Source organism: Leucopleurus acutus (genome assembly GCF_964270905.1).
Source record: "Leucopleurus acutus genome assembly, chromosome: 16".
Taxonomy (NCBI): Eukaryota; Metazoa; Chordata; class Mammalia; order Artiodactyla; family Delphinidae; genus Leucopleurus; species Leucopleurus acutus.
In genome coordinates this window covers 70,720,079-70,742,902 of record NC_139158.1, presented here as the reverse complement: position 1 = coordinate 70,742,902, position 22,824 = coordinate 70,720,079, and the positions used below count along the sequence as shown (strand labels likewise).

Below are 22,824 nucleotides of genomic sequence, written 5' to 3'. Positions count from 1 at the left end.
ACCAAATCAAAGATTATTTATGATTACCCAGTCCACAAGCACACTTGTAATACCCTGAAGTATTACGGAATATACATGAACGAAATTTGATAGTGATTTCCCCCAATTTGTCTACAATCCTAAAGTTTACGCTATAGAAATAATAACTGGTGGACTTGAAGGAAACTTTAAGCAATTATTAATAATAATAAACAAATTTCAATCAACCTGCTAGAGGGGATTTTGAAGTTTCTACTCTCTCTATAAAAAATGATATTGTAAAATTATTGTCAGGAAGAGGGAATGTAGCCAGGAAGGTAAGGGAATATGTTGTCAGGAGGATAATTAATAAAAATGTTATTTTTCTGGACTGCACGATGTTTGTGGTACCTGTAGGCTGTTAGAAGTTTATTATTTGTCGTGACTTCTTTTCTCCTTTCAAGTAAATAGTCCCTTTTCTCAGTTTGTAGTCTTTTCCCTAAAGAACGTCCCCTCCTCAAATTGTTTACGCTTCAAGCTCACAACACTCAGACCTCCTCCTGGGGTGGAGGGTAATGTTATTATCTTCTTACAGATGAGGAAGTTGAAACTCAGAGAGGTTAAGTGGCTTGTCCAGGGTCACATGGTCATAGCCTGGGCTCCAAGCTGCTCGTCACCCATGTGCTGTGCCGTCCTCCCAGTGGGGTGTGGTCGGGATGTGGTTTTGCTTCTCTCTGCATTAGTGGAGTTGCAGCTGCTACGGCCAGAGCCCTGGGAAACATGGAAGGGCTCTCTGCCGTCAGTCCTTCGCAGGCTTATAGTAGTTGCCCCTCGGGGAGGTGTTCCTGCACTCGCCGGTGGCGCCCGAGCCGGCTGCCCTTTCCCCTGGCTCCAGGGCGCCAGCCGTGGGCACAGGTGTGTGATCCTCGCGACTTCTGTTAGTTTGGTGCTTGCTCTTGGTCCTCGTCTCAAAAACCGTTTTGCCATTTCTCACCCCTTTCCTTCTACCCCCAGCTCTTAGCCTTTCGGTCTGTGGGCTCTCCCTGATGAGAGTAGGCCCCAGGGCCCCAGGGAGAAGGGGTTAGAGGGAGGAAGCCAGAAACAGTCTACTGAGGTCTTAAAATGCTGTTGATGCAAGAGGGGCAAAAGGCATCCAAATTGGGCATCCTTTCTCTCTTCCACAGCTTCTCCCTCTCACAGCCCCCGGCATCCCATCTGGCAAATACCACTGGATTTCCCGGAATTCCATCCATCAGACTGTGCAGTTCTCTCAAGAATGAGTTGCGTGGTGAATAGATTGCTGGCGTTTTGGGTGGGCCCCAATTGTCTTGCATCTTCTAAGTCCATGAGAAAAAAATACAACACTGTAAGCTTCAACATTTATGGTTTCTTTGCTACTTTTGTGTGGAATTTTTTCTTCGTTTCAGTCAGTGTTGAGGTCGGAGGGTTTGAGAAATTTACTCTTATGCCACCATCTCTCTCGCTAATGTTGGTTTTGATTCTGCTTTTTGCATTTTAACTTTTCCTGAAATTCTTTATTAACCCACAGGTCACCCAATCCCATTGTCTTTGCGTCTTACGTTAGTTTCCGTTTGTAGCTTTTTTCTCTTCTTGTTTCACAAAGCCCTGGGTCTCTTTGCATCCTATGAGGATGCTGAATGTTTTTTTACAGCATTCATCAGGTTCCGGTAGTAAATCATCTTTAGCGATCTTCTCTTAAGTTTTCATGATGATTTATTTTGCGTTTTCCTCTGTATTCCTTTTCTGTAATCATAATCATTTTTATTATTTTTCCTAAAGATTTTATTTTCTTTTATTTTCTATTGGAGTATAATTGCTTTACAATGTTGTGTTAATTTCTGCTGTACCAGTGAAGTGAATCAAGGGAACCCTCTTGCACTGTTGGGGGGAATGTGAATTGATACAGCCACTGTGGAGCACAGCATGGAGGTTCCTGAAAAAAAATAAAAATTAGAACTACCATATGACCCAGCAAACCCACTACTGGGCGTATACCCTGAGAAAACCATAATTCAAAAAGACACGTGCACCCCAGTGTTCATTGCAGCACTATTTACAGTAGCCAGGACATGGAAGATTTTATTTTCTGAATGCAGGAAGGAGACGGTAAGGAAGAGAGACTCCAAGTGCTTGGAGCAAGTGTTCTTCATTAGAGGGCCAGTGACTGTGGTTTCCTAGTTGTTAAGAACTATGCATTTCTGAACTTGGGGGTTAACGGTGTGGAAGGAACACATGGTCTGCCTAGTGAATTCCAGGCAGATGAGGTTTAACTTTTCTTCTTCCAGATTATAACAAGGGTGTCATGAGTGGTCTGCTGCTTGAATGTTTAAATCCATTTCTGTGTCTTCCGGATGCTAATGATAGTTTTATTGTTTTCAGTTCTTTTGGAAGTTTTCACCTTTTCCAGTGTCTTCTTAGGCATGGTGTTGAGGTTCCTAGAGAGGCTGTTAGGAGCTTCCTGCCAGGTTGCATTTCAAAGCGAATGTGACTCGGCCAAGTTCATGCAACCAGCTGGTGGCAGAGGCAAACCTGTAATGCAGGCTCCTTTCTTCCAGGCAAATCCTCCATCTTCAAGACCACCTGCTGCTCTTGACCTGTCAGGACCTGAGCTATGATGTGGTTTAGCAAGTAGTGGCTTTGTTAGAAGCTCATTTCTGTTCCGAGAGTTTAGCCCGAGGTGGAGTCATGCTGGCAGGGGCTGCACTCATAGGATCCTGTGCGTTGGGACTTTTCAGTTTTAAAAAAATGTGCATAGAGCTAGAAGTGGCTGAGTGCTTGTTCCAAAGATGAGAAACATGCTTATGTGTCCTGGACATGAACTCCTCGGTGTTAGAGAGGTGGAGACGGGGCAGCTTTGAGATACTGGCTGTGTTTTTTGTGCTTAGGAACCTTAGTGACAGCCCTGCTATCTTTTTTGTTTGTTTCTATTTCTTGAGGAGGACAACAAAATGTTTATTATTAATCACAAATCTTCATTAGACTTAAGATTCAGATAGTAGCAGCATAAAGACCCACTAGTGGCTCGCCTGTTACCATGCACTTTTTTTTTCCACAAGAAATGTTTAACAAGGACGTAGAAGAACTAAAGAACAAACAGAGATGAGCAATGCTGCCTTTTTTTGGAAGGTTCATCCAGGGCCACTTCCTTAATTACCAGCAGAGTGCCTGTGGGTGAGTTGCGTGGGTGCCTCTGTCTTAGTGAGGTTTACCTCTCCAGGGAACCGAAGTATCAACATTTGAGAAGAAGAGGGCACAAGTTTAATGATGTAACAGGCTGACATGCTGGCACAGCTGAAACTGCAGTTGCCCAAGGCACGCCAGCATCCCTGAGACCTCAGAACACACTCTTAGTGGACTGACCCAATCGTGGCATCCAGGTAATATGAACTTTAGACTCATTGAGGCTCCTTTAGCTCTGTCCTTAATGGAATCTTTCATTCCACATTTAATGCACATTTAACGGCCCTGGTAGATGGAGCCCAGCTGGCCACCACAGGCAGATTTGCCAAAGCTTAACTGTTTTGAGAGAGCTCACAGCAACTATACTTACGATAATATTCAGGCCTCAGTAAATATTTTTTCTACACAATGATCAGTTGGGTGATTTATATAACGCTGGATGCTATTATCGAGTTTAATTGACTGTGTGCAAACCTGATTTTTACTTTATGTAATTAAATGTTAATATACATATAAAAACGGAGTACATAAACCAATATCGTCAACCAGTCCTAAATGTTTCTGAAGCTTTTGTAGGCATGGCATTGTGTAGCAGAGAAATGCTGGCCTTTGGGGAAAGGAAAGAGAGAATCCACCAACGTAGGGAACTTGGATTGGGCTCTTATCTCATTGGAATCTCAGTTTCTTCATCTTTAAAATGAGAATGAGTAATTCCTGGATCATAAAATGACTGTCAGGATTAAATGGTATTATGGTATTATGGTATTATTAAATGGTATTATAATTTATTATTATTTATTATTATTATGAATGGCTGGCCTGTTGCCTGGCAAGGAATAGCAGGGGTCACTTTCTGTATCCACCTTATGGATATGTTTATTGAATGCCTCTCGTGTTCAAAGTATGCTTGTATGTGACAAGCCAAGGTGGGTACCTTACCTGCTTTATTTCTCTCCATGTTTTCCTTGTTTGGCTCCCACTAGAACATGAGCTTTGTGAAATAGGGACACACAGCTCTTAATCCCTGCTCTGTCTCTGGTGCCTGGAATAATGTCTGGCGCACAGTAGTTACCCGATCTAGGATTACTGAATGTCATTCAAGCATGGGCTGTTAATTCAGAGAGATAATAAGGAGGCGTGAGAGTCGCCAAACTGGAGGAGTTTACTGGTTTTTCATGCAGGAGACATGATCATAGCGTTGAGAAGGCTTGTGCTTTGGGGTCAGATTGAAAGTAATTTGATTCCTGACTCTGCCCTTTACAAGCTGTGTACCCTTGAGGAAGTTACTTAACCTTTCTGAGCCCCAGATTCCAACTTTGCAAAATTGTACATTGAATCCCAAAGAGCAACTCACAGGGCTGCTGTAAGAGAAATAAGGTAGTGCTTGTAAAGAGCCTGCTGCTTAATTATTTAAAGTTATACAGAGTAGGCACAGAAGGCTGATTTTTCCCAAGGTGAAACTTGGGAAAGCTTTGAATGACCTGAAGATGTTCTCTCCCAGGGATTCTTGATATGATTATTACAAGAGTCCACTCCTTGCTGGGCCAGGTAGGAGCACTTGGCTGTCGTCGCTCCTGAGGTTCTCTAAGGCATGTCACTAATGGAGCTGAGGTTTACAGTGAGGTCAAAGGGAGCACCGGAGACCCAGTGAGAGCCATGTGTGGACCATGTGACTCCTCATGACCTTGAACCTTCAGGACAGTGAGTGGAGACCCAGGAGCCTGACCTTGTTGGTCTTGCTGGACCAGGGCTCAGGATGTGTGGCTGCTTCTCTTTCTTTTTTCCTTTGAAAAAATTATGTGTTAAAAATAAGGCAGGGGCTTTCCTGGTGGTGCAGAGGTTAAGAATCTGCCAGCCAATGCAGGGGACATGGGTTCGAGCTCTGGTCCGGGAAGATCCCACAGGCTGCGGAGCAACTAAGTCTGTGCGCCACAACTACTGAGCCTGCGCTCTAGAGCCCGAGAGCCACAACTACTGAAGCCCGCACTCCTAGAGCCTGTGCTCCGCAACAAGAGAAGCCACCGCAATGAGAAGCCCACGCACCGCAACAGAGAGCAGCCCCCGCTCACCGCAACTAGAGAAAGTCCGCGCGCAGCAGTGAAGACCAAACACAGCCAAAAATAAATAAAATAAATTTATTGAAAAAATAATAAGTCAGTTTCCGAAGAAGAGGTGTTTAGCAAGCCAGATATTCCTGTAGAGGTAGCAATGTTAGTGGTCACTTAGGGTTATGACCTAGTGACTAAGACTGTGGTGTTTGGAATAGGACTGCCTTGGTTCAAACCCCAATCCAGCCATTTCCTAGCTGTGAGATTTGGGGCAGGTTATGTAGCTGGTTCTTAGTTTCATCATGCATAAAGCATGGTAGTAATAGTACCAATATCATGAGGCTCCTTGAGGATTAAATGAGAATATTTCATCGCAAATTTAATCACTTTGTACAGTATACAGTAAGCACTCAATCAGCACCAGCAGCTGTAATTATTGTTCCCACTTCACAGATGAAGAAGTGGAGGCTCGAGATTTTCTCTGACCCCCCAGAGGTCATAAAGAAAGTGCCAGAACCAAGCTGGGCGCCAACCTCTGTTGCCGTCTTGCACTCCTGACACTTCGTCACACTCCATTCATTCATTCATTCTGAGGCATGTATTGAGTTTCCCTTAAGCTCTCAAGCGTCAAAGTGCCAGGCTCTTTGATATGTCCTGAGGATTCAGTGGCAAAGAACATGGACGTATGCTTCCTGCTCCAGTGGACTTAAACGGGTGGTGGGAAGACAGAAAATAAACAAATGAGTAAATGAATAATTGCAGAGTTACTCAGGGGGTATGAATAACACCATCGAACAGAAGCAAGACGGTATGTTAGAGAAGAATTGGGGAAGAGAGGAAGTTGATTCCCGTGGAATGTTCAGAGAGGCTTCTCTGAGAAGGTGGCGTTTGATGTGGGAGATGCCCAGGGCCAGCCACGTGAAGCGCTAGGGTTAGAGTGTTCCAGGCAGGGGGAACAGCAGTGCAAAGACTCTGAGGCCATCTGGCTGACTTGGGCTTCCGAGGTCTTCAGAAGATGACACGACTCCTGCCAGAAAGCAGTGTCAGCCCTTTCTTCTGTGTAGAGGAAACCTTTACTCACCTTTCCCAGCTGATCTAAAGTTTCCCTGAAATGGGTTATGACCCTTGGCCATCTCTTTCTTTCACTGCTCCCTCAAAAATAAAAATGAAAAAAAGACATCACCACGGTGTGAGAAGAGATGAAAGATGCTATTCCGGCTTCTGAGTGGGCAGAGCTCTGGCCCGGGGCCAGGGGAGCTGGCTTCCATCACAGCTCTGCACCCCTCTCTTTGCAGCCTTGTCCTTTTGATGCCTGTCTGCCCACCTGTAAATTTAGGAGCTGGGCCAGGTGACCCCTTCCCTGTTGAAACGTGGGAGAGCAGCGGAATCCCTGAATCTGCTCCCGGGTTGTTTGGGGGAAACAGAAACGGACTTGCTGGGTTGGGTGGGGCCACTGTTCAGGCTGGTGGACTCTCCAGCTGGTCTCCAAATTGAGCCATCTTCACTTTAACCGGAGGTGACCACTGTCCCTCACCCACCCCCATCCTCTTGGCAGGGTGAAGCTGAGTGCTGACCCCACACATGCACGCCTCCTTCGTTCTTTCCTCCTGGCCACAATGCAGAACAGCATGTGCTGAGACGTTGCCTGCGGCAGAGCAGACGGCCCTCTTCCCTGCTGTCTCCGGGAGCCTGGGAGGGCTGGCACATATGAGGAGATGGAAATCTGCCTGCCACATTCCACTGTGCTCTCTTCTTGTAGGACATTAAGATGCACCAGACTGAGGCCCGCGGCAGACACCGCAGGGAAGCTGTTCTGAACAGAGGCTTTTATTTCCAGGGGACACCTGGCCCTCCTGTATCCCACCAGCATCCCAGCAAATGTAGCTGGGTGATACGTGGATGCACGGTCGCCATCTCCCAGGGTGTCAGAAATCGAAGTGCCCTTTGAGAGAGTTTAATTTATTCCTTTGTTACCTGGGAAGAATCTCTGACCTGTGAGGTTAGGTGAGTTGCCTGAGGTCACACGGCAGTAAGTGGCGAATGAAGCTGGGAGTGACAGCGCATATCAATAGCTTATCACCATGGGCACTGCTGATTCATACAGGATGTGATGGACCAGCTCAGATAGTTTCTTTAAAATATTTTATTTGTTTTGAGATTATGCAACGTGGACACAGACAACATAGTTATCTTTCCCATCTCTAATGCATACATTGGGATTCAATATTAATTTAACAAATACTTACTTAGAACCTACTATGTGCCAGGCACCGTTCCAAGTCTTTACATTTACCGAATCCTCATCACAACCCCCAAGGGATGGGCACTATGATTATCCTCGTTTTACAGATGAGGGATTGAAGCACATAGAGGTTAAATAACCTGGTCAAGGTCACACAGTTTAAAAAAAAAAAAGCTGGATGCTGGCTCCAGAGTCCATACCTTTAAACCCTACTGATGCTCAGTTTCACTGGTCAGAAACCATCATCCACCATGCAAGGCGGGCACGCCCGAGGGACACTAATCTCCTTGAACTCTTTAGTTCTCTCAAAGGGAGAAAACACTGGAGTCTGGAGCGGATGTGAGGGGGTTGGAACAGGTTCTAGAAGGTCGCTGTTTCTGTTAGCTTTGTCTTTTCCTGCCCCACTGTGCTGCCTTGGAAGTCAGAACACATCTCTGGTCTAGAAGACACCCAGCAGCAAGGTCATTATTCGCCGCTGAAGTCCCTTTGCTTGCTTCCACCTTTGTTGTTTTCCTGGGTTTATTATAATGGGCCAAATTAACCCGAGTTGCCTCCCAGAGTCTCTGGGAGAGAGAACCAAATGAACAGATCAGACCCTGTTTCCCTGGTCCTTGGGGAATGCCTGAGCCATCAGAGAGACATCATCTCATTTATAATAAATTCACTGTTCAAAGAGCTTTAAAACATTCTTTTTCCTATTAGGAGTATTGTTTCTATCGGTTGAGTCCATGAGTGTTTGACATTAGATGACTTTATAAAACATGCTACTAATTGGATTTGTTAAAACAAATAAATCACACGCTAATTGGAACGTGCCCTGCCTTTATTTTTGCTTACTGAGTTAGATATCATGGTGTGAAGGCCTTCTTATCATATTTGTGCACTTTTTTAAACACCCCCCTTGGCATAGACTTCTGCAAATTCAATTAGATATTCCCAAAAGGAATTCAATTTATGCCAGGCTGGTTTACATTCATTCCGGGGGCAAGACTCGCCTACCCACGATAGCCTGCCCGCGATTAATAAGCCACTTAGATACTGCCCTGCCTTCAAAGTCTTTGTTGGAACAAGGGCAGCATCTTGATGACGTGGAGGCCGGCGAGCTTTATCATTAGAATGTGTGTGTCCACAGAGTAGGGCTGGCTTCATGGGTGCATGGCTTGTGTAGTCACCCAGGGCCTGGCACTTGGAAGGACCCCATGCTTAGTTTAATGTTCTGCTATGGCCACGTTGAAATTCTTAATAGTTTTTAAGCAAAAGGCTTTGCATTTTGGTTTTGCACTGGGTCTCCCGTGAATGTAGTAGCTGAGGTCTGCCCTGGTTGTCAGACTTTCTGGCTAAGAAAGGAGTCCTTGATTTGAGTCTTAGCTCTGCCTCCGGTTGACTGGGTGGTGTTGAGAATGTCACCTGCTCTGGCCTTGGTTTCCTCGTCTGTGAAGTTGGAGCATTACTCCTCACCCATGGAGAACACATGCTGTGATGTCCGTGAAGTGTTTATTTAAATCCAGCTACCTTTTGTGCTTCTCTCAAAAGAAGCCGGCAGTGTAGCTACAGGCCCGGAGTGTAGCTTTGGAAGGCAGTGGATAACATGTCCCCCCTTGCACTTCTGGGAGGAAGGAAGAGACGTTCTACAACTGAGAAATGGGAAGGAGGTATCAAAAGCAACATGACATCAAACACTCAAATGGTGAAACACGGTACTTTTCTGTGACCATGTTAAAATTGGAAATTTTTATGGCATCAAAGCAAAGGTTCGCAAACTACAGCCTGCAGGCCAGTTCTGGACCTTCACTGATTTTGTACTCTACCCACAAAGGAAGATTGGTGTTTACATTTTTAAATGTTTAGACGACTCAAACGAAGAATACTGTTTTGTGACGTGAAAAATCATAGGAAATTCAAAGTGCAGTGTCAGTAAATCAAGTTTTATTAGAACATAACTCTGCCCATCTTTCTTTGTGGCTTCTAGCTGCTTCTGCTCCAATGGCATTGCTGAGTCATAGTGACAGAGACCCAGTGGCCTTCTGTGGTGGGCAGAATTCCAAATTGGCCCCCAAGATTACTGGCCCCTGGTATTCATGTCTTGTATAATCCCCATCCTTTGGGAGGGACTCTGAATGGGATAGATTTCACTGTTATGATTAGGTTATGTTAGTGACCAAGGTGAAGGAATTTCACAGATGCAAGAAAGTTCCCAAGTTGGTTGACTTTAGTTAACCAGAAACGAGAAGATCTTGGTTGGGTGGGCCTGACTGAATCAGATGAGCCCTTAAAAAGGATGGAGTCTTGCCCAGAAAGAGATGTGACGCATGAGAGGGTTTATGGCAGGAACTGTGGGTAGTTTCTAGGGGCTGAGAGTGGTTCCTAGATGATGGCCAGCCAGAGAGGAGGGACCTTGATCCTATAATTACAAGGAACTGAATTCTGCGAAACACCATGCAAAAGATGACCCGGGCTCCAGAAAGTAAAGCAGGTCCCCTGATACTTTGACCTCAGCCCTGTGAGGCCCTGATAAGGTGTAGCCTTGTCTGTACTTCTTACTTGCGGAAACCAGGAGATAATAAATGGGTGTTGTTTTGAGCTTGTGGTAACTTGTTGGGTAGCAAGAGAAAACCAGTACACCTGCAAGGTGAACGTCTTTAATATCTGGCCCTCTACAGAAAATGTTGCTTGACCCCTGTCTTAGGGAGTGGGGGTAGTTAGACTTAACCTCCATTCATAGACATACATATATAAATATATACTTACATAGCTCAAGTACAGTGCCTGGGAAAGAGCAGAAGCCCAGAAAACCGTTCGTTTCTCTTCCGAACTCAATTCTGTTCAAGAATACACAGGATCATATCTGAGAAATGCAGAAGCAGACACATTTATATTTTTATTGAATTCTATTCCGCTCTCGTTTTCAAAAGAGGAGCTCATGTTTAAAAAAATTCTGATTGGCACTATAAACTTTATTTATGCTTTAATGTATCTTAAAGTAGGTATCCTGCACTATTTTTACTTCCCTTACAGATGCTGATATGCTATACATTACCAAACCCAAATGGATTTTCAAAATCCAATTTCCTTGCTACCGTTTTCCATTTCTCTGTTGACTTTATATGCTTGACTCACATCAGAGCATCTGGGGCCTTTGCTACCTTTTGACCTCAACCTGTCCAGGAAAATAGCTTCTCTGTCCCTGTGTAGAGAGATAGCGCTGGGTCCTCCCTCGGCCTGTGGCTGCACTGCCCTGTCCTCCCTCAATTATTGGGGTCTTCTCCAAACCAGGACATGTGCTTTGGAGGCTGAGCCCAATTCTGGGGGTGGAGGTCGTTTTAGGAGATTTTTGTTTTCTTCCAAAATGATAGTGATGGAGTTGGTATCAGTTGAATGGGACCAGTTTAAAAACAGAATGAGCCGAGCATCCAAACGAGTGTCTTCGGAGGATCTCTCCAGCGATAAGTCTTCCCCAAGTAGCCTGCCACAAACACCTGCAGAGATGGTCTGGACCCTTTTTTAGCAGGTGTTATGTGCCAAGGGATTCCACCGAGAGAGAGAGAGAGAGAGAGAGAGAAACATAATTTTTTTTTTTTTTTTTTTTTTTTTGCGGTACGCGGGCCTCTCACTGTCGTGGCGCCTCCCGTTGCGGAGCACAGGCTCAGCAGCCATGGCTCACAGGCCCAGCTGCTCCGCGGCATGTGGGATCTTCCCGGACCGGGGCACGAACCCGTGTCCCCTGCATCGGCAGGCGGACTCTCAACCACTGCGCCACCAGGGAAGCCCGAGAAACATAATTTTTGAAAGAGCAAGAGGAGCCGCAAGGAGACTCAGGATCGTGCGTTTGAGTATTTCATGCTGTGAGTGCACGGGAAACCAGTCTCTCCTTCCTTCTCCTCCCTTTGGTAGCTCTCAGTAGCTCGTCCTTGGGCTGGTGGCATGGCGCTGCCTCTCTGGGGCTCCTGAGAGTTCCCAGGCCTTTCTGAGCCTCTGGAATCCTTAACCTTGACCACTGGAAGGTTCCTTCGTGATCCATCTTGCACCCCAGAAAATGAAGGCCCAGAAAGGAGGAAGGAAGGTGAGCTAGAGGGGCTGCACCCTCTGGCAGTGTAGATCATTGCCAGAGTGTATAATCTTGAGCTCATAACCACTCTGTTTGTTGGTCTGTTGGCTGAGAGGAAGAAAATTCAGGGAGGCTTGCTAAAAAAATATTTATCAAGTATATTTTCTCTCCTGAATAGCTTTCAGATCGACAGGGAGCAGGTGTCTAGACTGTATCATATTGGGCTCCAGTGAGTTGCTTTTCCTAAATTGTATGTTTGGGTGATGCTATCAATTTATATGGAGAATGCTTATGAGAAATAGTCTCATGAAATTGGCCATGTGCCCCATGTGTGGATGCTGTCTTAGATACTGTTCATTATGGGCTATGGGATTTCTGTTACCAGTACCCCTTTGGAGACGTTCTCGTGTGATCTAAGCACCTGGAATGGTTGTAATTTACCTGAGCCATTTGGCTTTTATTGTATGAACACAGAGTGTCCAGTATCTGAACAGATTGTCCTTTTTCTCTTGGCCTCCGGAAGCTCAGAGTCAAATAGGTAACTCCCTTTCAGCAGGTGGACATTTGGGAAATTGCAGGGTGGACTTGTAACTCTCTCCTTCTGTCCTGCTTGTCTTTCTTCTCCTGTCCTCAGTTTGCCTTTTGCCATCATGCTGTACTTCCTTCTTCTGTGTTTGTCCATCCACTGTGGCTGGACTCGAGTTGATAGAGGGTAGACTGGTAACCAGTTACCGCATGGTCTATGGTTTTTTTTGGTCTATGTTCTTGATCTATACAAAGCACAGGGATACTTCAGGCGATCACTTAGCCATGCATCCTGCTTTGCTGGGAGCCCAGGAGCTGCACAGAAAAGTCATGAACCATGTGTACCCCTGGAGTTTGGACATACATGTGTGATAAAGTGCAGGACAGGGGCCTGTTCCCAGAAACTCTTCTGTGTTGAGAGACACTGAGGTCCACATAATAGATGACAAATTCTGGCAGCGTGGAATAGAACTGACAGGTGGGCCTGGCTGTCCCAAGGAAATAGTGGCTCAAAATAGAATGTAAGGCTGCTTTCGGCTCTACTTTAAGCCAGCCCCTCTTCAAGGGAAACAGAGGGCTGTGGTCTGAAAATAAGAACCAGGTCACTGGGGCCACAGGCCTGCTGCTGTGGGACCCCAGTATCAAAGAACAGACTGTGGGAAAGACATTGGCCCAGTGGCTGCAAGTTGAAGTGGTCACCAGAGCTTCGCAGGTGGAGGCAGTGAGGTGCCCGGGGGTGGCTGTGAAGAGGAGAGGGGTCCCTACCCCGTAGAGGGCCAGGACCTGCCAGCACTCAGCTCGGGGGCAGCTGAGCAGGCCATCTACCATTGGGTGGAGGAAGGGAGGTGAGCGGTGGACGACTGACCTGATCCAGGAGACTAGGGGCAAATGATTGATATGACCTTGCTTGGGATATGAAAGCTGGGATGCCCAGAGGTATAACTGAGCCCTCCTAAATCTTGTCTAGAACACAGCTGAGAATTGGATTAATTAGACCATTAAGTAAAATTTATTAATAATTTTTCCTTTGAGCTTCGACATATCTCTGTAAAAGTGTGTTTTGCATCACACCCTCAAGTGTATGTTTGTGTGGTTATCTTTCCCTGTCCTCTGCAAACCTTGTGAGGGTAAGAATCATATCTGTCAATCCTGTGACCCTGCACAGACCTGTAAAAAAAAAACAACAACAGAAAACGTCATTAAATGTTTCTAGGATAATAAGCAGGATAATGAATTCAAATGGGAAAGACACAACCACCTTGGAAGCACTTTATCTTCCTAACCCCCTCTCATCACCTTGTAAGTGAAAGGCTTGGTCCTTGGCTTCTGGGGAATACCTTCTTTCTCTGGTCTATTAGAAAGAGCGTGGGTTCTGTGGTTAGGTCACCATAGATTTACACTTGCCTCTGACACTTTCCTTCCGTGTTACCTGAGCAGGTCGTTTAACCCTTTAATGCACCAGTTACCTTATACTTAAGTAGGGATGAAAATCTACTTCACAAAGTTGCGAGGATTAAGTGAAAGCAAAGGTGACAGTGTCTGTAATCAGTGCCTAGTTTATTGCCTGACATGGGGCAAATGCTCAAGAGAGCACGCTTCTTATATAAGTCAGGATGTGCAAGGCTCTGCTATGGTAATAACTAAGCCCTAAGATGTCAGTGGCATATTAAGACTAGAAAAGTCGGCATTTTGCTCCTGTTATGTTCAATGGCAGTATTACCGGTCAGGCGACTGTCTGGGTGACACACCTCCAATGAATGTCTCAGGGATCTAGACATCTTTCTTCCTTTGATGGCATTGCCTTCACGTACACCTTTGAAGGTCTTCACAGTGGGGTGAGAAGGATTGCTAGTAAGAGATTATTTTGGGGGGGCTAGTCTTGCACATGGTGAGTATCACTTTATTGCACATTTCCAAGGTTTACCACATGGTTTTCCCCAGATGCAAGGTGGCCTGAAAATACAGAGTTCTTGTGTGCCCAAGAGAGAAGACCTCAACAGTTCGCCATGCACCTAGCGTCATCTTGGCCATGCTTTCTTTCTGTAGCCCTGGATGCTATCTCAGTTTAGGACGATTTGTCAGTTCTGCCCGTGAACACTTGAGATGCTGCAGGCTCCCCTCGCTTGCCAATTCCAGCACATCGGGATCTGGATGTTGTCAGTGGCTTTGACGTGGTTGGTTTGTCTTCCACGGGCTGGGAGACAGGCTCCAGTGAGGCAGCGGTGGTGTAAGGATGGGAGGGTGGCCCTCTGAGCGATTGGAACTGTTGCTGCTGCTACTATTTTCTAAATTTTAAATGGAGTGTGTTGTGTTTTCGTCTCTGTGGCATTCACTGTGCTGTTCTGGTCAGAGAAGGTCTATAGAGGAAGTGATTTGGGGGAGGATATAGTTTGGAATTTTCAGGCAGGCAGTATGGGGAAGAAGCTTTCTAGGTATTAGAAGTGATAAGTAAGTATGAGAATGGAAAGAGCAGGTGGAGCTTGGGGACCGCTGTGGGCTCACTGTTACTGGAACGTAGTTTGGTCTCTGTCTGGCATCCCATTCACATTTATGGGTTCTTTCAATCAATGGATAGTTCTTAAGCCCATCCTCTGTGCCAGTGCCATTCCCAGCCATTCTGAAGCTTACTGTCTAGTGGAAGCTGGTTGATTGCCTCTGTCCTTGCCTTTCAGAGGTCTCCCTTGTCCACTCTATCTGGGCTGAAGTCTCCTCTGCTTTCTTCCCCTGACCTTTCCTCTTATCTCTTGCCTCTGACACTTGGGACTTCCATCCTTGTCTGTTGACCCTTGTCCATCCACACTGGACATTGCCCTTCTTCCCTTTGTTTCCCGAAGCACCAGTGACACGGGGCTGTTGTATGTCGCCAGCTCTCAGTGTGGAGTTGGATGTAGTGGAGGGACGTTACATCGTAGGACAGGGAACTGTCTCCAATTCATGGTCAGAAAGGCTTCCTGGACCACATCAGCCTAGGGGTCCTCTCAGTCACCCCAACCGCATCCTTCATAGCACATACAGAAATGCAGAGTTACTTACTAGTTTGCCTGTTTACTGTCTGTCTGCCTCACTCATGCTAGTGATAGCATGCCTCTTTTGTAAACCACTGTATAGATAGCACCTTGTACTCTCCTGGATCTACCCTAAGAGCTCAATTAAATAATTGTGAATGAAAGAATGAATCAATGAAAGTAAACAGAAATTTTAGTTTCTACCAGTTCATCAGCCATTTCGCATCACAGGAGATTTCTCATTGGCTTTCACCTGCTGTAGGTGTCTGCTTTACAATGTGTTTCTTGGATCTCTCTCTCTCCCTCTCCTTCCCTCTCTCTTTAGGTGTCTATACTGCAAATTCCTGTTGCTTTTTAGTGCAAAGCTATTTAATTCTCTCAACTCAAGCCCCAACCCTTGCACTACCAAAACAGGTCCAGCTCTCCTTTGCCCAGCCCAACTCTTCTGGGTTTCCATGCTCTGCAAGAAAGGAAGTGGAGAGAGCTTTGCCATCATAGGTTTACTTTAGCAGTGTGTATCAGATGTGTCAACAGGCCTTCCACCAGCACTAAGCAGAGGAAATCCCAGGTCTGGGGGTAGAGAAGGGATTTTGTCCTTTGTTGCTAATGGAGACAATGGTGCGATATTACACGAGGCTGCAGACCCAGGAAGCGGCTAGCAAGGGATGGTTTCTGTACGTGGAGCAGAACCATGGATGTGGTTTGGATGTGTGATAGGGGAACCAATGGTTGTTTAGGGGAGGGAGATCGTGATGTGATGAGGTCTGAGCAGTAAGGAGACAAGAAAGGGCAGTGGGACTATGGACCCGCGTGTGAAACTCGGTCCTGGTGCCTTCTCTGTCCCTCTGTGCATCCTGCCAGCTCACCCCGGAGTACTCTGCCTCTTGCTCTGTGCTCATGGAGACGCTCCTGAACTTTAGAGCCCTGATTAGTTCTCCTCCTCCTCTTCCCCTTCCCCTTCCAGCATATAGTCACCTCCTGCTTCTCTGGAGAGACCAGCATTTCCTAGTTGGAGCCCCAATTCCATACCACACATCTCCCTTAATGTCACCTGGAGGGGACTTAGAGCCCACAGCATATGCTCAGCAAAATCCAGCTTACACAGCTCATTGCAAAGTGGTGGGTGATGGACGGCTTGGACCTTTAGGGAGAAGCTTTAAATACTGTCAGCCTTGACTGTATTATCTTCCAGGTGCATGATTGTCTAATTCTCTACACATTTGATTTTTACTCCACGAAAACTTCTTTTATAGGGAAGGAGGTGGGTGTTGAGAATTTATTCTGTGCCAGTTTTTGTATGTTTTTCCATTTAATCCTCCTGATATTTCTGTCAAGTGGATCTTTCCCTCCATATTCCAGGTGAGGAAACTGAGACACAGATGGCGGAGCATCTGGTCCAAGCTGACCCAGCTTTGCAAAGCTGAGATTCGCGTCTAGTTTTTCAAGACTCTGAAGCTAGTGCTTGCTCTGCAGCCTTGCAGCATCTCTCCATGTTGGAGGAAGCAATTACAGAGGCATGCCCTGGCATTCATTTTTCCTGCTGAGAATGAGACATTGCTGTTTACTTTCTCAGGAAGGAAGATTGAAATCAATGTAACTAGCCTTATTAACTTTTTTAAATAGGGGGCCTGCAGATGCCAATGTCTTTCTTGAGAGCGCCAAAGCAAATATAAAAATCCAATTTGCTTGCCTGAAAAAAAATCTCCTCCAGAGTTTAAAATTCAAAGCTGTAAATGAAGAGCTGATGAGACGGGGGTAACGAACCAAGCCCCACACACAAGGGTATATTTACTCACGTCTCTTTTGTCTGCAGGTGGCTGTTCCTTTGATGACCACTACAGCAACTGTGGTTACAGCGTGGCCCTGGGGACCAATGGGTTTACCTGGGAGCAGATTAACACGTGGGAGAAACCAATGTTGGACCCAGCGGTGCCTACAGGTACGTGACCAACTGTGTTTGAGGCTCTGTTGGGGGTGGTAGCTTTTATGATGACTCATGGGGAAGAACTTCCTTCTGGATCAAGCTGTTGGGGAGGGCAGTAGATAACTTTGTTGGTAATAAGTTCCCCATCCCCAGAGGTATGCAAACCAAGGCTGGGTGAATTCTTAAGCATGTGGACGAAGTCATATGTCATCTGGATTCAGGACATTTTAGGATTTCTTTTAGCTTTGAGATTCTAAGCTTTAGCTACCAGTGGGGCATCACGGAGTTTTGTCTGGAAGCCTGATAGTGGTGGGATTTGGGGGGAAGAAAGCTTCTCAAGAATTTGAGGTCATTGTTTTCCTTCTGGGCCACACAGACATAGCTTGTATATATGTAAGGGAACCGCTGCAGTCCAAATATTACTCAGAAAGTTGTCGTCCCGAGATTCTGAATGCCAAGTTTATCCTTCACCAGTGGGACTGAAGGCCTAGTATACATTCCTGATGAATACCTGCGTGATGTAGGCCTATGAGAGTCACAGCCAATGTATTCTAGGGGAGATACACCTGGAGGAGGTGCCTTTCTGTTCTGTTTGGCCTTTCAGAGGATTGGATGACGCCCACCCACATTGGGGAGTACTGTTTGCTTTATTCAGTTCTCCAGTTCAAATGCTAATCAAGTCTGGAAACACCCTCATAGACACACCCAGAAATAATGCCAGCTATAAATACCAGCTATTTGGGCATCCCTTAGCCCAGTCAAGTTGACACACAAAATTAACCATCACACCACGGATGACCTCAACTCTTCCCATGACTTCAGTTGCCGTCAGACATCTCTTGTGAACTCGTGTACACAGCCCACTGCCCGGCTGCCTTGTCCTCCCAGCTGCTCTGAGACACAGCTTTGCCAGGATGTCATTAAGCCGGAGAGAGATGCTCAGAGATGTCTAGGTGAGGGTGTGGCCCGTGTGACCTTATTGACTCTGAGTTTGGCCCCAAAGCAGGAGGCTACTGGATGGCTCTATCTAGTTCCTATTAAGGGCATCCGTTGTTTGTGTGCGTTTCTCCCGGGTATAGACACAAGCCCCAGGTACCGTAAAGCTGCGACATGGTACGAAATTGAGCTTTTCAGATCTGGTGGGATCGTGCTTGACGTGAGTGCGCAGAGTCATCAACCGCTACACGTGCCCATTAGTAAGGTGACCATGGGACAACCTCTATGCCTGTTGTCCCATCGTAGTGTTTTTAAAATGCTGACTTTACTTTCAAAAATGTCTTGGTTTACGTGATAGAATCACTTTTTCCATTGGAAACCCCGGGCAGCGTGCAGTGCACCTCTGCTGAAGGCTACCTACCGCATCTGCTGTTCTCTGTGTGGCCAGCTTTGATGTTGGCCAAATAAATTCATATCTTCTAGTGCACGTGTGTGCGTGGTGTGTGTGTATTTGCACGCACACATAGGCTCTTTCGGCTCATCTGTAGCCCACCGGATGCCCTGTGGGGTCATGCAGACTCTCCAAACTCAACATCTCCCAAACTGAAGTCCTGATTCATCTCCATCTACTCAAGCTCTAATGCTCCTTGTCTCAAAAGGCCACTTCCTCACTCTGGTGCTGATTCAGAAACCCAGGGGTCACACTTCTCTCTGACCTCTCCCCTCTCCCCTCTCCTTGTCAATCACTCCGTCCCGCCCCTTTACGTCCTGAGCCCATCGCAGGTCTGCTCACGTCTCTCTATCTCTGCCGCCGCTGCCCTGGTGCCACGCACCATCTCCTCTCGCCTGGGTCACTGGAAGCCTTTCACACAGACTTCTCGGCTTCCTCTTCTGACTTTTACCCACTGTCTGCACAGAAGCCAGAGATTGTTCTAGAACGTAGGCCCGTTCACATTATCTCTCCCTTTCATTATCATTATCGTTCTCTCTCCCAGCTTCTGCCTAGAATCTTTTGGAGGCTTTCCTCTGGCTGTGAGAGAGAAGACCAATGCCCTCCGAGGGGTCCAGCCCCCCACATCCCAGTTCCCCCCGTGTTCACTTCACACTGGCTTGTCTCAGTTGCCAGAATGCTCCAGACCCTTTCCTGCCTCAGGAACTCACGCGAGACTGGCACTCTCCGTAGAACTTTCACCTCCACCGCGTTCTCTTGTACTTCCCCTTCGTATCTCAGCTCTTGCATCTCTTCCTTAGGCCGGTGCTCCCCAGATCCTCCAGTCTGGGTCTGCTCTCTCTGTAAATGTCCCCCATGGCACCCTGCTCTTTTCCTCAGGAACACGCATCACTGATGTTACTTGTTCAGCGTACACTGTATCGCCAGATGAGAAGTTCTATGGGAACAAGGACCACGACAGTCTTGTTCCTGGACTATCTTTACTGCTTCATTCAGTGCGTCACACACAGTATGTACGAAATACCATTTTGTTGGATGGATGCATGGATGAATGGGCAAATAGTCTTTATCAAGTGTTTCTTTAATGAAGAAATGTCTGATAAATGTTATTAAATGCCTTTGGGCCCTTTATTAGAGCACATTTTAAATCTTTGCTACCATCCTTCCATTTTACAGATCAGAAAACCAAGGTTCCCGGCAGCCACGTGACATCGCTACTTTTCCCACCATGCCACTTTAGCTCTTGGAAGGAGCAACCCTTGCTCCTAATCTTAATTTTCTCAGACCCTTATTATGGCACAGTGGCATTTCATAAATATTGGAGTGGACTAATACAATCTTCTGAGCTTTTCTCAATAGAGGCATTTGATGATGATTACTGAAGTTATTCTGTTGTGATGCACCTGTGGATTGCAGCAGCTCCGTGTGCTTCTTAGGCAGAGAGCCATGAAAGTGAATTTGGATTAGGTGAAATTGTTTGTTCTTCTCATGGGCAAAGGCTGAAATCTTCCTCTTCCTTCTGTAAAGCCAGCAGTTTCCATCCTTTTGGAAATCTAGTGTGGCTCTATGTATTCATATGTCCCACAACCTTTTACTGAGCCCCTCCCATGTGTCAGGCTCAGTGCTAGGCTCTGGGTCAGTCAGCCTCTGCCCTTTGGGCACTTCCCCTGGTCTAAAGGATGAACCCTAAACTCCTCACCACAGCCTGCAAGGTCCTGCATGATGTGGTGTCTTCTCTGAGCCCCTTTTCTCCTCTCTCAAAATGTTCCAGACACACTGGTCATGTTTCAGTTCCCTGGGCATGTCCGAGTCTTTCCTGGCTCAGGACCTTTGCACGTGCCATACCCTCTCGCTGCAGTCGTTTTCTCTACTCTTCAGTTGCCTGGTTTTGTCAGGTCTCAGCATCACTCCTTCTCAGGGAGATGTGCCTCACTGTTCCGTCTAATGAAAGACTCCCTCGATGTTCTCACTCATAGCGTCCTGTTCTTCGCTTTCAAAGTCCTCATCATCGACTTGTTACAGGCCAGCTTATTCCAATCCTGCACCGTAGCTGACTGACCCTGGGCCTTAATCCCTCTGCCTCAGTTTCTTCATCGTTAATGTGGGAACCACTGTGAGAGTTAAATGGGCTGATGCCTGTGTGAGTGTGACGTGTCTGCACATAGTAGGGCTTCATCAGTGCTGGTTCTCTTAAGTTCTTTCCTGGTTCTTACAGTCTCTGGGACTGTAAGTCTAAGTCCACCTTGGAACCTTGCCCCTTTTTCATACCCAGGATACATTGCTACCCCGAGGGAGAACACCTCTTCCATCTTGAGTCTGTTAATTCAGTGCTAGACACAGCCCCTCATCCCACTCTTTTTCCTCATCCCTGTCCATGGGAAAAGCCCTCAGGCTAACATTCCAGGCTTCAGCCCTGGTTTTGCCCCCACCTCATCTTTACTGGGGCTGTCGCAGAGGATGGGGTTACTGCACCCACAGACCCTCTCCCTAAGCCTCCATCTCGCCCAGGGAACTAACTGGAGCTGCCACTGGTTCTCAGCTCTGCCTTCTCCAACCTTGGCATGAGTGTCCACATGTCCACCCTGAGGTCCAGCCCAGGGCCCGGCAGGAGGGTCGCTGGGGGTGCTGAGGGGAGATGGAAGTGCTGTCAGTGTTCTTTTAGAGGGATTGAAGCCAGAGGAAGTGGGGCTGGGACGTTTACTTCTCTTTTTCCTTCTGATGCTTGTAGGACATTAAGTGTCAGACTGAACCTCAAGCTGCAAACCCAAGTGCATAAGAACTGAGGCATTTACATCAACCCTGAGCCTCCAGGGCGTGAGCCATGACATCGTAGCCTTTATTGGGCCTCCCCTTTCCCTAGGGCTTTACTGACGTCCTGGGACTTAAGCAGGTCATTGTGGTTTCCTCTGAGAAGCCCGCTGTCACATTCCTTGTGGTCCCTTTGGGGCTAATAATTCTGCTTCTTCTTCCCGAGGCTTGGAGCCCTTCTCCTGAGTTGAGCCAGCCCAGGTGCATCACCCAGCATCCCTTTTGGGGGTCTGTTCCCTCCATGAGTACCGTCATCCAGCAGTTTGGGTCAAACAAATCCATTCCTTTCCTCTTCCCAGTGTAGGAACTTCTCCTCTCTCCTTCCTAGCCTTCAAAACCACACCCATGTTAGGCCAGCCCTTCTGGGACTCACAGTATCATCTGTTTAGTAAGTTTAGACCTTAAAAAAAAAAAAAAAAAGAAAGAAAGGAAGAAGGAACCCTTGACTTCAAGCAGCTTCTTCTCTCCATCCTGTACAAATCTCTAGAGCAGAGAAATACAAAGAGCCCAGTTAGTCACCTGATTGGAAAGGGCAGGTGTTGGGAAAAATCCAGAGTAAACATATACACGTACAGACGGGAATATTTCCGCCAATCAGCCTGCCGTGGAAGCAGGCACAGATCCAGAACGGTGCTGGCTTTTCCTTCATGCCACTGGCCCCTCGGCCGCGTGTTTCTGCTTTGCTCTAACTGCTGATATGTATAGAGAGAAGGTTGAGGTCTGTTATGGGTTGAAATTTGTCCTGCAAAGAGATAAGTGAAGGTCCTGGTCTTGGCACCTGTGAATATGATTGTATTTGGAAATAGGGTCTTTGCTGATATAATCGGGCAAAGACGAGGTCAGGCTGGTTATCTCGAGCCCTCATAGGGTGTTACTGGTGGCGGAGAAGCGACACACAGACACACAGGGGAAAAGAACCATGTGAAGCCAGAGGCAGAGATTGGAGCGATGCGTTTACATGCCAAGAAAAGCCAAGGATTGCCAGCAGACGCCAGAAACCAGAAGAGGCAAGGAAGGATCCTTCCTAGAGCCTCTGGGGGGGGGTGTAATTCCCTGCCAACACTTTGGTTTCAGACTCCTGGACTCCAGAACTGTGAAAGAACAAGTTTCTGTTGTCTTAAGCCACCCAGTTTGTGGTAATTTGTTACGGCAGCCCTGGGAAAGGATTCCTGGGTCAATTACACATCAGTACCCTGACCCCGTCACCTTTTCTACATTAGAACTCACACCAGCGTGCTGTCAGTATTGTAGCTTTCGCTTTCTTTTAAGAGAGCTGGCATTTACTGTGTGATCACTCTAACCAAGAATGGGGTTAGGCATTTTCCTACACATTTCATCTAACGTGCCACCATCCCGTTAAGTTCAGAGATATTGTCTCCTCTTTATTTTTGAGAAAACCAAGTCCCAGAGAGAGAGAAATTACATATGAAAGGAGCCAGGCTTCAATCCCCAGGATAGAGAAATATATATTGTATACGTGGTGCTGCCGTCAACTAAACATCTTTTAAAGTTATTTCTTACAGTCATGATTTACGATGGCAAAAATAATGCATATTCATTGTAGAGAATATGCACGTAGGGATTGCTATAAAGAACAAAAGTCATATGTGCACACGAACTTACATAAATATCTATTTTTCTATTTAGTGCTATTTTTAAGAATTTTCCCATGGCATTATGT

The 22,824-nt window shown here is 46.5% G+C and overlaps 1 protein-coding gene across 1 annotated transcript in view; it reads left to right on the top strand.

Moving 5' to 3' along the window:
* The window catches only part of PTPRT (protein tyrosine phosphatase receptor type T), a gene marked incomplete at both ends in the record, with an annotated part of 1,082,998 nt that overhangs the window by 290,657 nt on the left and 769,517 nt on the right, over positions 1–22,824 (top strand). The window contains 1 exon segment of the mRNA XM_082857741.1: positions 16,838–16,963. Coding sequence (XP_082713867.1) covers positions 16,838–16,963 — 126 coding nt within the window.